At 37.2% G+C, this 15629-nt stretch overlaps 1 protein-coding gene across 5 annotated transcripts in view; it reads left to right on the top strand.

Annotated features, from left to right (window-relative positions):
• The window catches only part of NFIA (nuclear factor I A), a 225209-nt gene that overhangs the window by 53875 nt on the left and 155705 nt on the right, over positions 1-15629 (top strand). For 3 of the 5 annotated variants that reach the window (XM_053469544.1, XM_053469545.1, XM_053469546.1), the window contains exon 1: positions 12609-13001. The exons of 1 other annotated variant lie outside the window; for it this stretch is intronic. In XM_053469544.1, the coding sequence (XP_053325519.1) occupies positions 12975-13001 (27 nt within the window). In that variant the 5' untranslated portion in view covers positions 12609-12974. Of the gene's footprint in view, positions 1-12608; positions 13002-13986; positions 14163-15629 lie in introns of those variants that run through there. One more of the 5 variants, XM_053469543.1, reaches the window with a different exon arrangement.

A 15629-nucleotide genomic window follows, 5' to 3' on the forward strand; every position in this document is an offset into this window, starting at 1 on the left:
TTAACTGGGATTAAGTGGTTTTTTTTGAGCAGTACATGCGTTTTCATAACTATGTTTCATATCATGTTCTATCTGTATGTCTAAATGTATTTTTGTTATGTATTTGTTGACCAACCCATATTTAAATAAAAATATGCATGGGATACGGCTCCTGAATCTAAGACGAGACCAACGACTGATTAAGGTTTGAGTCTTTACAGCAGGAGAAACGAGCAGACTAGACGGGGGCCAAATGGGGCCGATCTGCCAGAAAATTCTATGTTTCTATGACCTTTTACATTTTGGAAATGCCAATACCCCATTTTCCCTTAGTTGTGACTGCAGAAAAGACCTTTGTCCGTCACTATCAGGTTCCAGTTTAAAAGCTCATGGCTATCCAACTAACAATATCCCTGCTTCCCTCTGTCTGGCGTAATGTCACTTTTTGCTCACTCATCCAAATCCCTTACAAACAGATGCCCAACCGGACTAATCATCTGTTCTACAAAAAATCTGCAAAATATCTACAAAATCAGAAATTTAAACAGAAAGGGATTTTTTCCAAATTAATCAACTATTTTAAATATTTTGCATTAAACAACCCCTATATTATAAGAAAAATTGACCTTTTTCCCAAAAAGCAATAACATTAAAACTAGCCATAGGGAAGGAGACATGGGCCCTGATTTTGAGAGCTTACACTCTATAAGGGGGTGATAATTAACTCAAAGGGAAATTAAAATATATAGAGGATCTGGGCTTTATAAGGTTTAACTTAAAGATATATTAATTTAAACACATTTCTTGGATAACTGAGCAGCACATTTGATTTGGCACTCAAAGAGTTACTTTAAAGCTACAAAGAAGCCAGTGAAAGTGTTAATGAATATAACATGGTATAAAAGTATAACATTCTAACTAGAATTTGTGTTCTATTCTAAAACCATCTCAAAAATCACCATATCAACAGAAATGTATAGAAAATTGTGGACAAAAGGGGATTTGCACATTATAAAAGTATAAATATATCCTGTCTTTGTTACAATCCATAAATTTGGATTTTATGACTAATTTTGAGTAACTACATTATTAATGTCAAAAACTACATTATTATTAACTACACCTATACATAGTTATGACTACATTTTTGTGAGACTAAAAAATCAAATATATATCTTCACATGCTTAGTTCAGAATAGATCTTTTAAAAAATGTGCTTTAAATAGTAAAATATTATATATTTTCATTAAAGCCCACTTCCCACTCATAAAAGGGACCTCATCTGTCACAGGGCAAGTTGCAAACTGGCATTCATGGGGTTAAATATAAGTGTTATTATTATAGACAAATTGTCCTAGGCAACCAAGCTCATAAAGTGCAAGATTTATCGTTTTGGGTTAATTTTAATACTGCTATGTGTGCTTTGCAAATTAAATATTGTGTTTATTATTATTGTATCACCCTATAATTCGGTTTTTTTATACCTTGGGTGAATATAAAAATACTAGTATAGTATTAAAAAAAAACAATAATATTAAAATAAATTCCTGAAAAATGTGCTTATAGTGAATTTACTTAAAATCTCATTTTAAAACAGCTAATTTCTAAAATTATTTCTAAATTCCTTCTAAAACTGGCTCAAATAATTTTTTTTTACAATAATTATTTTCCACTGAATTTTAAGCACTTGAAATAAAACTGATACAATATTTATGTATTTAGGAATTATTCCCCAGCTATCACAGCACCAAGACTGGATGATTGTTATTTAAATGTCCAAATCGATAGATCCAATAGATGGAATTATAAAAGTGAATATTAAATATTCTGACTGCATGAGAAATTTAAGGAAAATTAACAGTATTTATAAAATAACTGGTATTTGTTTGATAAAATTGAGGCTCTTGGTAAGGATGCTGCTTTGTAAAATATGGCACTATTATTATTGTTCTGTGTCTGAGACTAATTTTTTTTTTAAAAAAAAAAATAGTAAAAAATCATGGCCATTTGCCACTGAAGACATTGCTCCAATATTTTTTAAATAAAATTATTGGTGTTGAATCCACAGGTATTTTTGTTCCTAATAACTGAATGGAAGATTAGGGACTCTCTTCCCGACATCAGGTCCCCTTTCCACCACCACCAAATAAAAACGAAATTGTAAGGGAGACCATGAATATTGTGTAATCTAATTAATATGGCACATTTTTTTTGCTGATTTAACCTTCTTTTATAAATGCATTGGTTGCATAAAAATATTTTTTGAAAAATAAATGTAAAAATTATGAATATTTTTTGCCCATTTTCAAGGGAGAAAAAATCACTATTTTTCCAGTAAATTTGAGTATTGTGCAGAAAGTGTGCCTTGATGTTATTGTCTCTCAATTTCATTATTAAGAACATTTTAATATCACATTAAAATATAAACACTTTACACTTGGGAATGTTGTTTAAATAGTTATTCATTTGAATTTTGAGCTGATTCGTCCTCTACAGCTTGATGTGATTTAGATGTGATACAAACTATATAATGTCAACACTTTTTCACACATCTAAGAAAGGTTTTATTAATTGTATTTTTAAAAAAATGTATTTAAATAAATAATACAATATGTAAAAACAAATACAAATTCTCCTTAGGAAAAAGCTGAATTACAAACAAATAATAAGGAAAATGTAAATGTCTTATTATCTCCTTAATTACTGTTTCCAATAATCATTATATCAATAAAATACAAAATAATACATTAGTTTCCAAATGTATTAGTGTAAAATATATATTTTTTTAAAAAAAAACCATCAATCTGATACACATTATTCTAAGTTACACAACACAAAAAAAAACATACCTCGTGTTAACCATTTCGGTTCCAGAGTTGTGGATAACTCATTGATATCACCTCTTCTGGCACCAAAAGGGTTAACGCGTTAATATCAATAAGTAGTTCTATACAGGACAAGAATCAATCTCTAAAGTTTGCCTGCTTGCCCCCCCCCCCAAAAAAAATACTTGAAACTAAAAAAAAAAAATTCCAATGAATAATCAATTTATATATATATATTTCTAAATCTTCCAAAATCAAAAGTACAAAAATACAAAATGCGTGCGATATTTCATAGATTTTTTTATGATGTCCTTTAAGACAAATATATTTATCCCTTCGAAGCAAATAACTCTGCTCTACCCCCAGCTATGAATTTTTATATATTAAATGAAGTCATCCTGGCATGACACAAAACAGCAGTTAATAAGGGTATTTAAGTGACTTAGGGAAGTGTCACAAAAATATCACCCACAGCTTGACTTTACAGCCTTATTATGTCTGAGTCATCAAGTGTCAACCACAGCACAAGAGAAGCCACGTGTGGCTGTTGTGGGTTGGTTACCTTAACCCTTTCAGTGCTTAGGAGTGAGTGATGCACTGGTTTCTGACAACCTAATATTTGTATTCCTTACCTAATACCCTCCAATAGTTATTTAAGATTATATATATATATGATTTATATTCGGATTATTTATATGTAAATATACATTTCTATGTAAAAATAAATAAAATAAAGAGAAAAATGATCAGTGCTAGAATAAAAAAAACATATGCTACCTGGAAATAAATAATGTTTAATATGTATGTACCGGTATATATAATTTGGATACAAAATGTATTTTGCAATCCTCATTCAGGTCAGTCCTTGTTTTTTTATAGCACAGAGCATTTAAAAATATAACATTATAATATAATTGTGGTTAATAAAAATACTTTTAAAATACTTTTACAAACACAAAATGGAGCCAGTTGTTTAGCTGTATTCATTGCCACTGTTTACACAGAGACATTATTCACTAAAATTCCCAGAATGTTCATGAGACCCACTGTGAACAATTGTCAATATTTTTTTTTATAAACAGACATTTTAGATAGGAATGGCTTCAAATATCTGTTTTTCCTCTGGAAATATACCTAATATATTTTTATTTGATAAGTAGCATTTAATCAAACTGTTCTGCATGTATCTTCCAAACACTGCAAACTATTTTTCTTTTAAAAAAATGCAGTTTGAAATTATTTATTTTGCAGTTTCAAAAAAATAATTATAAATTCAAATGTAAAAAAAAAAACAGGATTTTTTTTTAAAAAAAATGTTGTTTGCTTAAAATCCCAGTGCATGGTTCTCCAAGTGCTGAATTTCCTTGAAGTATTTCCTTCCTGAGAAGGGGATGGAGGGCTCCCAGCCTCCCAGCTCTAGGCGTCCAGCAGGGGGTGGAGGCTCCAGTGCATTCCTGGGGCAGATGACTGCAGTGTGTGGAGATTGCAGTCTTTCTGCCCTTGGAAGCAGTCACTATCTGCTCTTGGATCTGCCTGTCTGCCCCCCCCCTCCTCCCCTGTCCACCAGTGACTCGCTGCAGAACCTTTAGCCTGTCTGATCCAGCTATGGACACGCTGAACTGGGAGCACTGGGAAGCAGGACCTGATTTAAGGTGCAGGCACCAAGCTCTGATATCTTCAGAGGCTCTGGACTCCAGCTGAAGACAGCACCAGCAGGGGTAATCCAGCCTTGGATCAGCCACCAGGGATTCATCCTGCCCCAGGCAGGGGGCATCTACCCCTGGACCTCTGGATTCTGATCTTGAGGGATCCCAATTCTTCTTTTCCTTCATTTTATTTTTGTGCATTTACAGCTTCAGGCCAAGAGACTTTAGCAAGCTGCAATATGTATCTGTTCATTTTCCCTTTGACTTCCAGCAGGGGGAAGAAACATCAGCTTCTCTGTTTTTTTCTTTAGATTTTGTCCAATTTTGGAATGGTTTTAAAAAAAAACCCTGAGAATATAGAATATTTTTTGTAAAAGGTGAGCAATAATATTAAATATTCATAGATCCACAGGGGTGCTGGAAATTGGGCAGGAAGGGGTATGATGCCTATATCAATTTACAAATTTTAGATTGATTTATTTTTTTCTTAACCACTTGACTTAATTGAAGTCGATATGCTAAATTGTTTTAATAGGAAAGATTAATCCAATAATTATGGTGACATATTGATGATTCAAGAAGTCACTTGTGTCTTAAGCTGTTATTGATTGGATGCAGACATACTAGTAGACACATGCATAAAATCAATGAGTCATTTAAAAGTCTTTGGACTTTGAAATATTACAATCCAGATTGATATCCAGAACAAATATAAACATTTTTTAATATTTAATGAAATATAAATATTACCTTTATTTTTTTTTGTTTGTTTTACATTGTGTTACATTTAAGGGCACAATTGCAATTGGATTTTTATTTAAATCGTATTAATATGCCCTAATATCACATATATTAAATATTTCCAATGACCTTGCCTGCAGGGCTAGTTATTGGTGGAAATATTATTATTTTTTTTTTTTTATTTTTTTTACATTTTTGTAAGACTTATATGTGCAGAAGGAAAGTTTATTTTGGAGCATTGGTAAATCAATACTTTCTAGGAATGATCAAAAGTGAGGTTAACTTTATTATATCATATCAAAGTGAGGTTAACTTTATTATAATTATTTATTAAAATAATTACAAATTTACATTGAAAGCTCTAAATGACAAGATGTCTTAAAGAAAAACTAATATATGACATGTTTACAAGCTTTACAAGTACTCTAACCAGGCTTATACATACGTATTTGCTTATGGGTATTTTAGGGGTTAATACTATTTTGAAGCAGTATGTAATTATGAGAATTATGAAAAGCATAAAGTTTTCACCATGATGTGTGGCTGAAAAAAAGTTTTATATAACACCAAAGGGATTTAACCCTTTTTGAGCTATAGTGTGCAAAGGCTGAATAAACGGACACAGTGATGGTATATTGAATGGATTGTAAGCTCTGTAGGTCAGACTAATTAGAAATATGTTTGATTTCTGTACTCAGTGCTCCTAAATCACACCATGATGGGGGGTTATTCTGCAGGGTGTTCAGCATATGAGTGGCTATATAAATTACTATATGGGGGGGTGCATGGTCTAATTCAATATATATATATATATATATATATATATATACAGTAAAAATTAACCATTAAACCAATAAACTATTATTTTCCCATCATTTTCAGCATATTTCCAATAAAATGAGTGCAAGTCAAAGTCACAATGTGTCTTATTTGATCTTTGTGGGATTTGGGGGGGTTAACAGCAGAATTTGCAACATTCAATAATTATACTTGGAAGGACAAAGTGATATTAAGTATCTAACAGTCTAAGTGGGCCTAAAAATTTTTACTTTTTGTAAACATAGTAGTGCATTACAGCCAAAGTGTGATTGAAATGCAAGGAAATCAGATTTAACCCTTTAAGTGTCAAGAGCTGTGAACAGCGGTTCCAATAGTGTGGTTGGTCTCTGGCAATCAAAGGGTTTAGTAAAGCACCTTCAGTAACAAGGACTGTGACAGTAGTACAAAGGAGGCCTATTTTTTGTTGGGGGCGATAGGCATTTACCTAAAATAATATTTTACCTAAACGTGATCAAAAATGGATGAGGACTTTTAACTCTCTAGGTGCCAGCGGTAAGTGACAAGGTGCTTATTTTTTTATATACTTTCTCAGGGAGAAAAAAATAATAAATAGAAATAATTATGTCCAATTAAGTGTTTGGTGTCCAGATAGGCCTCACATGGACCTGGAGAATAACTATATATATATATATATATATATATATATATAGTGTTCCAGTAACTGGTTTGTGTGTAAATAAGGAACTGGTGACATAGACTAACTCCAAGAAATGCTGATCTGACATTATCTGGCCTGTATGTAATTTTTCTTAGGTTTGTGGCACAAAAAGAGAATTAGAAAAAAACCCAGTAAATAAGTTCAGATGAACTTTACCCTGTACGGTGCATTTGAATACATTTACTCTTCAAAACAAAGTTTAATAACAGATAATAATTCTTTAAATTACATGTAAAATCACTATAAGAAGTCAGGATTATAAAACATGCGTGCCAACCCAACCTAAAGCCGGCACATGTAACAACTCACATACAAGAATTCAAAACTCTTCCAACATGAGGACTTCATATATGTCACTAAAATCTTAAATGTTTTTTTAGTAGGATCTTCACAGGCCCTGGCAATGAAATAGTGCTGTATTTAGGAAATTGCACTTAATTCTACAAGGTCTCCATTGCATTGAATAATTCTGACTACTATTATTAATTGATTTATATTGCGCCATCATATTCCGCAGCGCTGTACCACATGTTGCCCTACCAATATAGATAACTGTGATTTTTGTCACCTGTAAAAATGCGTCTGTTGCCCTTTTTGTGGTTATTAGTGGGTTAATAATCGTGTCATTGAAAATAAGAACATGTAAAAAAAATTATAATAAAAGGAATAATAATAAATCATGCTAACATTATTCTCAATGTTATTGTTTTACTTATTTATTATTGTCATTCATTTATTATTATTTATTTTATTATTACTATAATTAATGTTAATAATAGTAGTATTACTGATAAGCGCTGCGTAAATTGTTGGCACTTTATAAATAAAAGATAATAATAATAATACATTTTACTATTATTAAAACACATAACAAAATGAATGATCACCATAATAATAGTAATGATATAAAAAAAATATAAATAAAAAATAAAAATATAATAAAATAAATAATAATAAAATAATAATAGCAAAAAAGAATAATAATAGGGTAACCTAAGTAAAAAGTCAGCAGAGAGGCTCCCCTCCCCCGGCGCCGCCGCAGAGCCCGGTGGCCGTCCTGCCGGTGGCACTGCCTGCCTGCCTGCCTGCCTGCCTGCCCCGGCCGGAGCTGCCATCCCCGGGCTCCCATTGGCCGAGCCGCTGCCCCGTGCCGCCGCCTCGCGCTGCGTGCAAACCATGCAAATCGCGGCGATTGCGGAAATACACCCGGACGAGAAGAGATCGCAACTAATGCAAAGTGTCCTGGAGCTCACGGGACTTGCGAACCGAACCCAGGCCGGATCCCTCTGCCCGGACCTATAGAGCCCACCCTTTATATATACATCTATATATCACCCCAGAGAGGAAGGCACTGCCAGCCCTTCCCAGCCTTATTAACCCCCAGGAAGCTGCGCTCCAGCCTCTCTGCCTCCCCGGGGCGCAGCGATCCCCACTTTCTTTATGGGTGGAAAGCAGTGAAGCGATCCGAGCTGGCAGCCTAAAGCCCCCCATGTTCTGTGCCCCCCATGCATGACTATGGTATGTGTTGGCTCTCAGTCTTATCTTTGCATTAAGTGCGTGTGCAGGCATGGGCTGTGTGTCTGGGGCTGGAGGGGAGGGCGTGTGGGGGGGCTCCTTGTGTCTTTAACACTTTTGCTGTGTTTAGGGGAATAAAATCCTAATGCAATGTGTTTGTCATGGGAAGGGTGGCTCTGCTCTGCTAACCACCCCCTTTGGTGCAGTAAGGGTTAACCTGTGCTGCTGCAAGATAAGGGTGGGTTTCCTTTCTTTCCAGTGAATCTGGAGGAAAAGAGAGAGAGAGAGAGAAAGAAAAAAAAATAATAATGCTGATCTCAGCAGATTTTTGCTGGAACCAAGCCTTGGGGAGGAAAAAAAAAGTAAAAAAATAAATAAGTTGGGTCTCTCTGTACAAAGCTGCACTCCTCCTCCTCCACCTCCTCCTCTCTGCACACAAAGGAAATGTCTAAGCAGAGCAGGGTTCTGGCCAATCAGGACACAGGGAGCCTGTGATGGATGAGGCTCTTGTCCAATCAGATGGTGTGGGGGGTGGATCCTGAGGCATGCCAGGATTGTGTGGCAGTGGGGGTGGGGAGGGGTTATGGGGCAGTGTCCTTGTTCTCGGCATGGGGTAACAGATTTGCCTAAAAAGTTCTAGTTTGAGTGGAATCTGGAGCAGATTTGTGTTCTGTTTGGAGTTTGTGATAAGTTTTTGTTATAGAAAGTGGAGGGGTTTTTTTTTTGGGGGGGGGAGTGCTAAATGGGGAGGAATAAACAGAAACATTCCACAAGTTTCCATGGTGATAGCTTCACATTTAGAACTTTGCCCCAGGATAGTACTAAAGTTGCTGTGTGTGTGTGTGTGTGTGTGTGTGTGTGTGTGTGTGTACATTGTATCCAGTGTTTATTGTTATTGTATAATAATCTTAATTGTTTAGGATTTATGTTACATGCAGGGACAGGCGGCCTGTGGGGTTATTCCCACAGTGTAATAGAATTCTGGAATTCCGGGGCAAAGGGATGCAGTCACCATAGCAACCGGTGGAATGTTCCTGCTGATTGGTTCACTCTGATTACTTTGCACCAGAATCGCTCTGTATAGATACCCAGCTTATGTATGTAATATATTTTATCCATATTATCAGGAGGGAGTGTCAGGGATCTTTACATTAGTTATAGCCCCAAAGAGGGGCAGAAACTACCCCAATTAGGGGGCAGCCCAGGATCTTCATGCCCGATAATCATCATTTTTGCTATAGTGTTTTCTCCAGTTTATATTTACGCAGAAAAACAATAATATAATAATAATAATACATTTTAATATTCTAGTGTGTTATAAATTACTTTGTATCCCTGCAGAGCAAGGCTTTTAATTAACCCTTGCTTGGCAATACTTTATACAAGACCCATATGCAATTTGGGGAAATACCTTTACTTTGCCTTTATATTCGCCCATAAGCGAGTCCGCATTTCACGCGCCATGTGATGCATTTCATGCAGATTCCTGCTTGTATATATATTTTTTTTACCGTTCTTTACTTTTGGTGTATTCTCTTACATTATATTATTACATTTCCATAGTTGTGTTGTTGCTGACATTTTTATTGAATAATTGAATAATAACACACAATAATGAAATGTGATGTAGTCTATCTGTTCCATGGGGGGCCAAGAGACCCCCTTGATGTGGTTTGTTGGGTATAAAGCTAAACCAAACAAATAAGTAAATGATAAATATATAAATATATATATATATATATAGGGGTCAGGAGTGCGATGTGATATACTCGTGCATTCCAGAGGAAGTTTTGTGCATATGGTGGAGAGTAAATGCAGGTCTGGGCAGGGTGCCAGGGGCAGTATGTATAACACAGCCTGGGAAGGAGACATTTCCACCGGGCATTCAAGGCGAAACCTCCACATGACTCCTGGCTGATATAACTTTGTATTTCCACTTTAACAGCTCAATAAAATGCTACTCTTTGTAGATGGGGATTGATCAGTCCTCTCTCTCTCTCTGTTCTTCCTCCATTCCCACCAGGCAATTTGTTTTCTTTTAACTTTTATGTAACCCTACAACCCGGGCCGGGCAACCGAGACCCCTCCACATACAGCGGGACTCGAACGCTCAGGACTCTCAGCCAGCCACAGGTCGCTGTAGGGGCTATCACTTGCTGCACTACCTAGTGCTTACATTGTGATTTGCCCCTGTAGTCCCATCATTGTTACAAGTCACCCCCCCCTTTTCTTTCTTGGCTGAAACTACCCGTCTGGGGGGTAACAAACTACCCCCAAGTCCTTATCTATACCATTCTGCCCTAATTCATAAGGATTGGGGGGTCAGGGGTGCTACTGGTCTGGGCTAAATCCTCAGCAAATCCGTACATTTACACCTATAGGCAATTAGGAGTATACCCGGGAAAGCAAGTCTGGGCTAATAATCACCGCTGGTATATATGGATATATACAGTATATATAGTGTATTTATATATATATATATATATATATATATATATATATATGGAGGGAGGTATATTATCACGCTTATTTTCTTTTATACAAGCCCGAGGGTATATATCAAAAGTAAATAATTGCATATAAATTATTACTGCCCTTAAATTATTGAGATGTAATACAAGTGTATTTATATTTCATTGTACAGCGCTGCAGTATATGATGGTGCCATAAAAATCAATAAATAATAAAAATGTACTTAAAAAAAAAAAAGAATCAAACTGGATCCTCAATCAGTCCTCTAGTTCTATATCCGGACTCCATTAAGCGCATGTGATCTGGAAACCCATGTTCGTGTAATATATTACTGTTATGGATTGATTTATATAGCGCCATCATATTCCGCAGCGCTGTACAATGGTATACATATATTATGGGTATAGTTTGTGCTGTCGGGTGGGTGACGTTGGGCTTTTGTATATTTCAGGCCGTGATTTATGTGATAATTTTTTTTTGTGGTTTGGACAAAAGACAAAATTGAAGCCAAAAACAGTGTCTTGGAAACAAGGGGGGCTAAAGTTAAACAGGGGTTAATATATATATATATAATTTATATAGCGCCATTATATTCCGCAGTGATGTACAAAGTCATATACACATTATTTACAGATACTTCTGTTTTTTTGTGGATGGTTATAGCCATATGTTACGTTTACAAACAAAGCAAAAAACTCTCTTAATCAACTCAAAATGTTCGCACTGAATATTTTATTGCACATTTTAAAAAGACGTAGCTTTATTTCTGACTCTGTGCCTGGTTTGCAGTCCCCCAGCTGGGTGAATGATTTTTTTTTGTATTTTACCTGTTGTAACTAACTTTTTTTTTTTTTAACAAAAATACCGGTATATTTTTTAAATGTGAGAAAAAAAAAAAATATATTTTTTTAATTATTATTGTGAATTACCCAAGGGGCACATCTTAAATATTTATTTTATTATTATTGATAAGGGGGGGTATAACGATGATACTCTGGGCCCTGCTGATACATTATTATTATTATTATTTTTTTTTAGAACCTTACAAATGTAATTTGTTTGGGAACTTTTGAGGTGTTTATCGGGATATTTCATTAAATATTTTGAGAAAGCTAATGGCCTGTGCATGAATCCAATGACGGATGTGATAACAGCTGCTCCTTATCTCTTAGCTCTGACACTCTGGGGTATTTTGGGATACCATTACTAGGTGACAGACACCCTTTGTGAGCCAGAAGCCACTTTGAGCATTACCGCCCTCACCTTGGTGGCGGCGCAATGTTTAATATCAGAGGCAATGCACCAAAAATTCTGCACCCTAGGGACAGGCATTCGTGTCCCAACTAACGCCAGGGTGTTGCAAAATATTACATAGTCAGTGACTGGCGAAGTAATTTCCTTGTTAAAATAATAATAATAATAATAATAATAATAGCATTTCTGTACATTGCAAAAATAAACAAAACTACATATACATTTTGTTAGTTAATAATTACTATTATTATTAATATTACTTTTGCCAGACCTGTGGATAGGAGTGTGTGTCTGAATGTGTATGCGTGGGCTTTGTGTCTATAACAGTTTGCACACTTATGCCTTTTTAACCCTTGCAACCCCAGAGACATTCCCACCCTGGCACTGAGTTGGTTAAAGCTCCCTCTGCTCCATAGATAAAATCCCCCATGTCCCCCACACAGTCCTCTTGCCCCCTGATCCTCCCCTCTCCCCATATATACATACACATATACATACACACATATACATACACACACACATATATATATATACATTTATATATATATATCGTGAGTAATACAGGCTGTATTGATCAGTCCTTTTTGCATGATTAGGCTGGAAGAAGAGGAGGGCAGGGACAGGGTGGGTGAGAGGGAGGAGGAGGAGTGGGGGGGGGCAGTGGGTTGGATGGTGAGAGCCCCTTTGCAGGGATCTGGAAAGTTATTCGTGCCTATAGCCGGGGCAGAGCTCGGGGTGGCTGGCTGGCTGGCTGCGGAGCGCTGTAGGAGAGCCCCCGGAGCGCACACGGGACCCCCCCAGTGCATTGCGCAGTGTGGGGGGGCACTGGGCGGGGCTAAAGTTCAGCTCATGGAGCCGCACAGCGCTGGCTGCACTTTGCAGAGTTGGAAATGTAAAAGCCAGAAGCCAGCTTGACAGTTTTTTTTCCCTCTCTCTCTCCCTCTCTCTTTCTGTCTCTCTCCCTTTTTCCCTTTTTTTCCCCCCAAACACCTCCAAACCACCAAAAAATCCCCCCCTACAATTCTGCCCTCACATCCAGCAGGCATGTACTCTCCGCTCTGTCTGACCCAGGTAAGCAGCTGAGGGGGGGGGGTTGAATGGGGCACAGGAAGGGGGGTCTGTGGCTTTAAGAAGAAGAAGGGGGGAAAAGTAAGTTTGTTTCCTTTGGCTGAATTCTTGTTCTTGCTCTGAGACCCGCGGAAGGCACATGGCTAATGGCGTCTTCCTATTAGATCTTTAAGGCTTTTTCTTAAAGGGATTTTTGTGTCTTCCTGCCCTGTGCAGGGGTTGTTGTTGGTCGTGGTGGTGGTGGGGGGTTCATCTTTCTGCTTTCTCCCTATGCCTTGGGGTAACTGGTTAATGTTTGGGGGGGCAGGGGCTGTGTTTCTGGAGGGTGTCAGGGCTGAGATACAGAGCAGATACTCAACACAACTATACAGCTGTGACTTTACTGGCATGCTAGGCTTGAAGCCACTCAGTGCCTGTCTTCCTCCCTTCTGGCACCCAGGGGGTTAAAGAACGTTGCTGCTTCCTTGGCTGCATTGTTGTTACAAAGTAGATACATTTAGTTCTGTTTGTTGTTATTTGCCAGATCAGATGTTTAACCCCTTCCACGCCCCTAGAGATCTATACTGCACACATATCCAGACACAATGACATTGGCAGTGACACCTCATTGAGTGTCATAACTTGGCTAAGGCCAAGTTGAGTTGTGACAGTGGCTGGCTGTGGTGTGAATGCTTGTGTTGGCTGTATAGTGAGTGTGCATGTGTGTAGTTGTTTGCAGTTCTGTCTGTATAGTGAGTGGGTGCTGAGCAGCGTGTGTTCTGGGTGTTCAGTCGGCTGCGTTTTGTGTGTTGCTGACCGTTGTGTACTTGGGTGTTGTACAGTCAGTTTGTGTGCTTGCTGTCGTTCGTACTTTGTGCATGCTGTGTTACGGGTGTCGCACATAAGTGTGCAGCGTGTGTTGGGTTGTGGACGGTGCCTTTGTGGTGGTTATTGTGCAGTGTGTAGCAGTGCCTTTTAATATATAGCAGTAGTTTGTTGGCGTAGAGTGTGTCTGTGTGTGTGTGTGTGTGTGGAGGGGGGGCTGTCCTTGCTGTCTCTCTGTTCTCAGGGCAGTACAGAGCTGTCTCTCTCCCCCTCTGGTCGCCGACACTCACGCAGGGAATGACTGCTTCGTGCAACTTTTTTTACCAGGCTGATATCACACTTTGTGGCTCCAGATCCGTGGTACTTTGTTTTGTTTTTTTATGTCTTTGCGGCGGGCGCTGTGGGGTGACAACCAGGGTGTTGGAGGGGGAGCGGGGGTGGTAAGTGGCCATAGATCAGGGGCGAGATGGAAGCATTTTTGGCTAGATCACGAGAGTGCTTTCCTTCCCAATCCATGTGTCGGAATACAGTACTTATTGTGCTGCTTGCATTTCAGATTTCGCTGCATTTCCAGGCACCGAATGCATGCAGCGAAGTCACTTTTAAGCCACGTTTAGCCTTTACATGTTGCTTTACGTGGTTATCCGGCAAATTATCGTGTTCCCGTTAGGCAATAATTAATTAAAAAAAAAATATTTGCGGAGGACACGTTTGGGACTTTTATGCGGCTTGTCGGATTATGAAGAATACTGTAGGGGCTTTTATGCTGATCTTAAATATTACGATTATTAGGTGCAGTTTTTGATTTAACCGTTTGTGTTAAAATACGTATTATTGCCCGATGCATCTGCTTAGAATTGTATTTGTCTTAGAATTGCTGAGCCTAAAAACAAAAGGAATTAAAAAAAAAAAAGGTTTATAAACAGAGGGATTTTAGGCCCAAAACTGTAATGTGTGTGTATATGTATATATATATATATATATATATATATACCCCTGTTTTGCCCGGTAAAGTTACATCTGCTACTCGCTGCTTAAGATCATTACACATTTTTACCGTATTATGCGTTAAAAACGATATCCATAGTTTTTTACTTTTTTTCTGTATACTTTCTTTGTTACAAAGTTTTTATTTTCTTTAAATACTATAAGCTACTGCAGGAGGTTGAAAAATTGCTGGGTGTTGTTGAGCTTGGTGTGTATCGATCTCTCTCTCGGATTTCTGTCCAAGGGGGCTCGGGAAAAAAAAAAAAAAAAGTTATACCGACTTTGCTTTGTAATTGAACATGTGCTGGTCTAAAAATCTGTTCGCTCAAAGCCAGCTTTGTGTAAACAGAAAGTCAAAATGAAAATTCGGAGTCAGATGTTAACGTGTAACTTTGATTTTTAAAAAGCTCAGCTGGAATGACCGTAATTATGAAAAAAAAAATTAATAATAATAAAAAAATAATATATATATATATATAATAAATATAATATTCCGGATCTCTTATTTCTTTGTGAATCGGTAATGGAGTCTTGATCTTGCCGACACAGAAGGGGTTAAACTGATACGTCGTTTTCATTCCTGGAACCGCACGTATTGCATAGAAGGATTAATACGGTGTACAAAAGTACAAGAATGAGCCTTGTTCGCGAAGTAGGACTGGCTATTTAAAATATCGCCGGAACGTCCTCTAATGGAGGCCGAAATCAGACCACATTCCGGCCTTTGACATCCTTAAAAATGAGCTTTAGCAAATCCAGCTAAAGGTAACATTTCTGCCGAAAAGTGAGCGTGAGAGAACTATTGCAAAAAAAAAAAATTAAAAAAGAAAGTTTTTTCCC

The sequence above is a fragment of the Spea bombifrons genome, chromosome 6, assembly GCF_027358695.1.
Source record: "Spea bombifrons isolate aSpeBom1 chromosome 6, aSpeBom1.2.pri, whole genome shotgun sequence".
In the NCBI taxonomy this organism is placed as follows: domain Eukaryota; kingdom Metazoa; phylum Chordata; class Amphibia; order Anura; family Pelobatidae; genus Spea; species Spea bombifrons.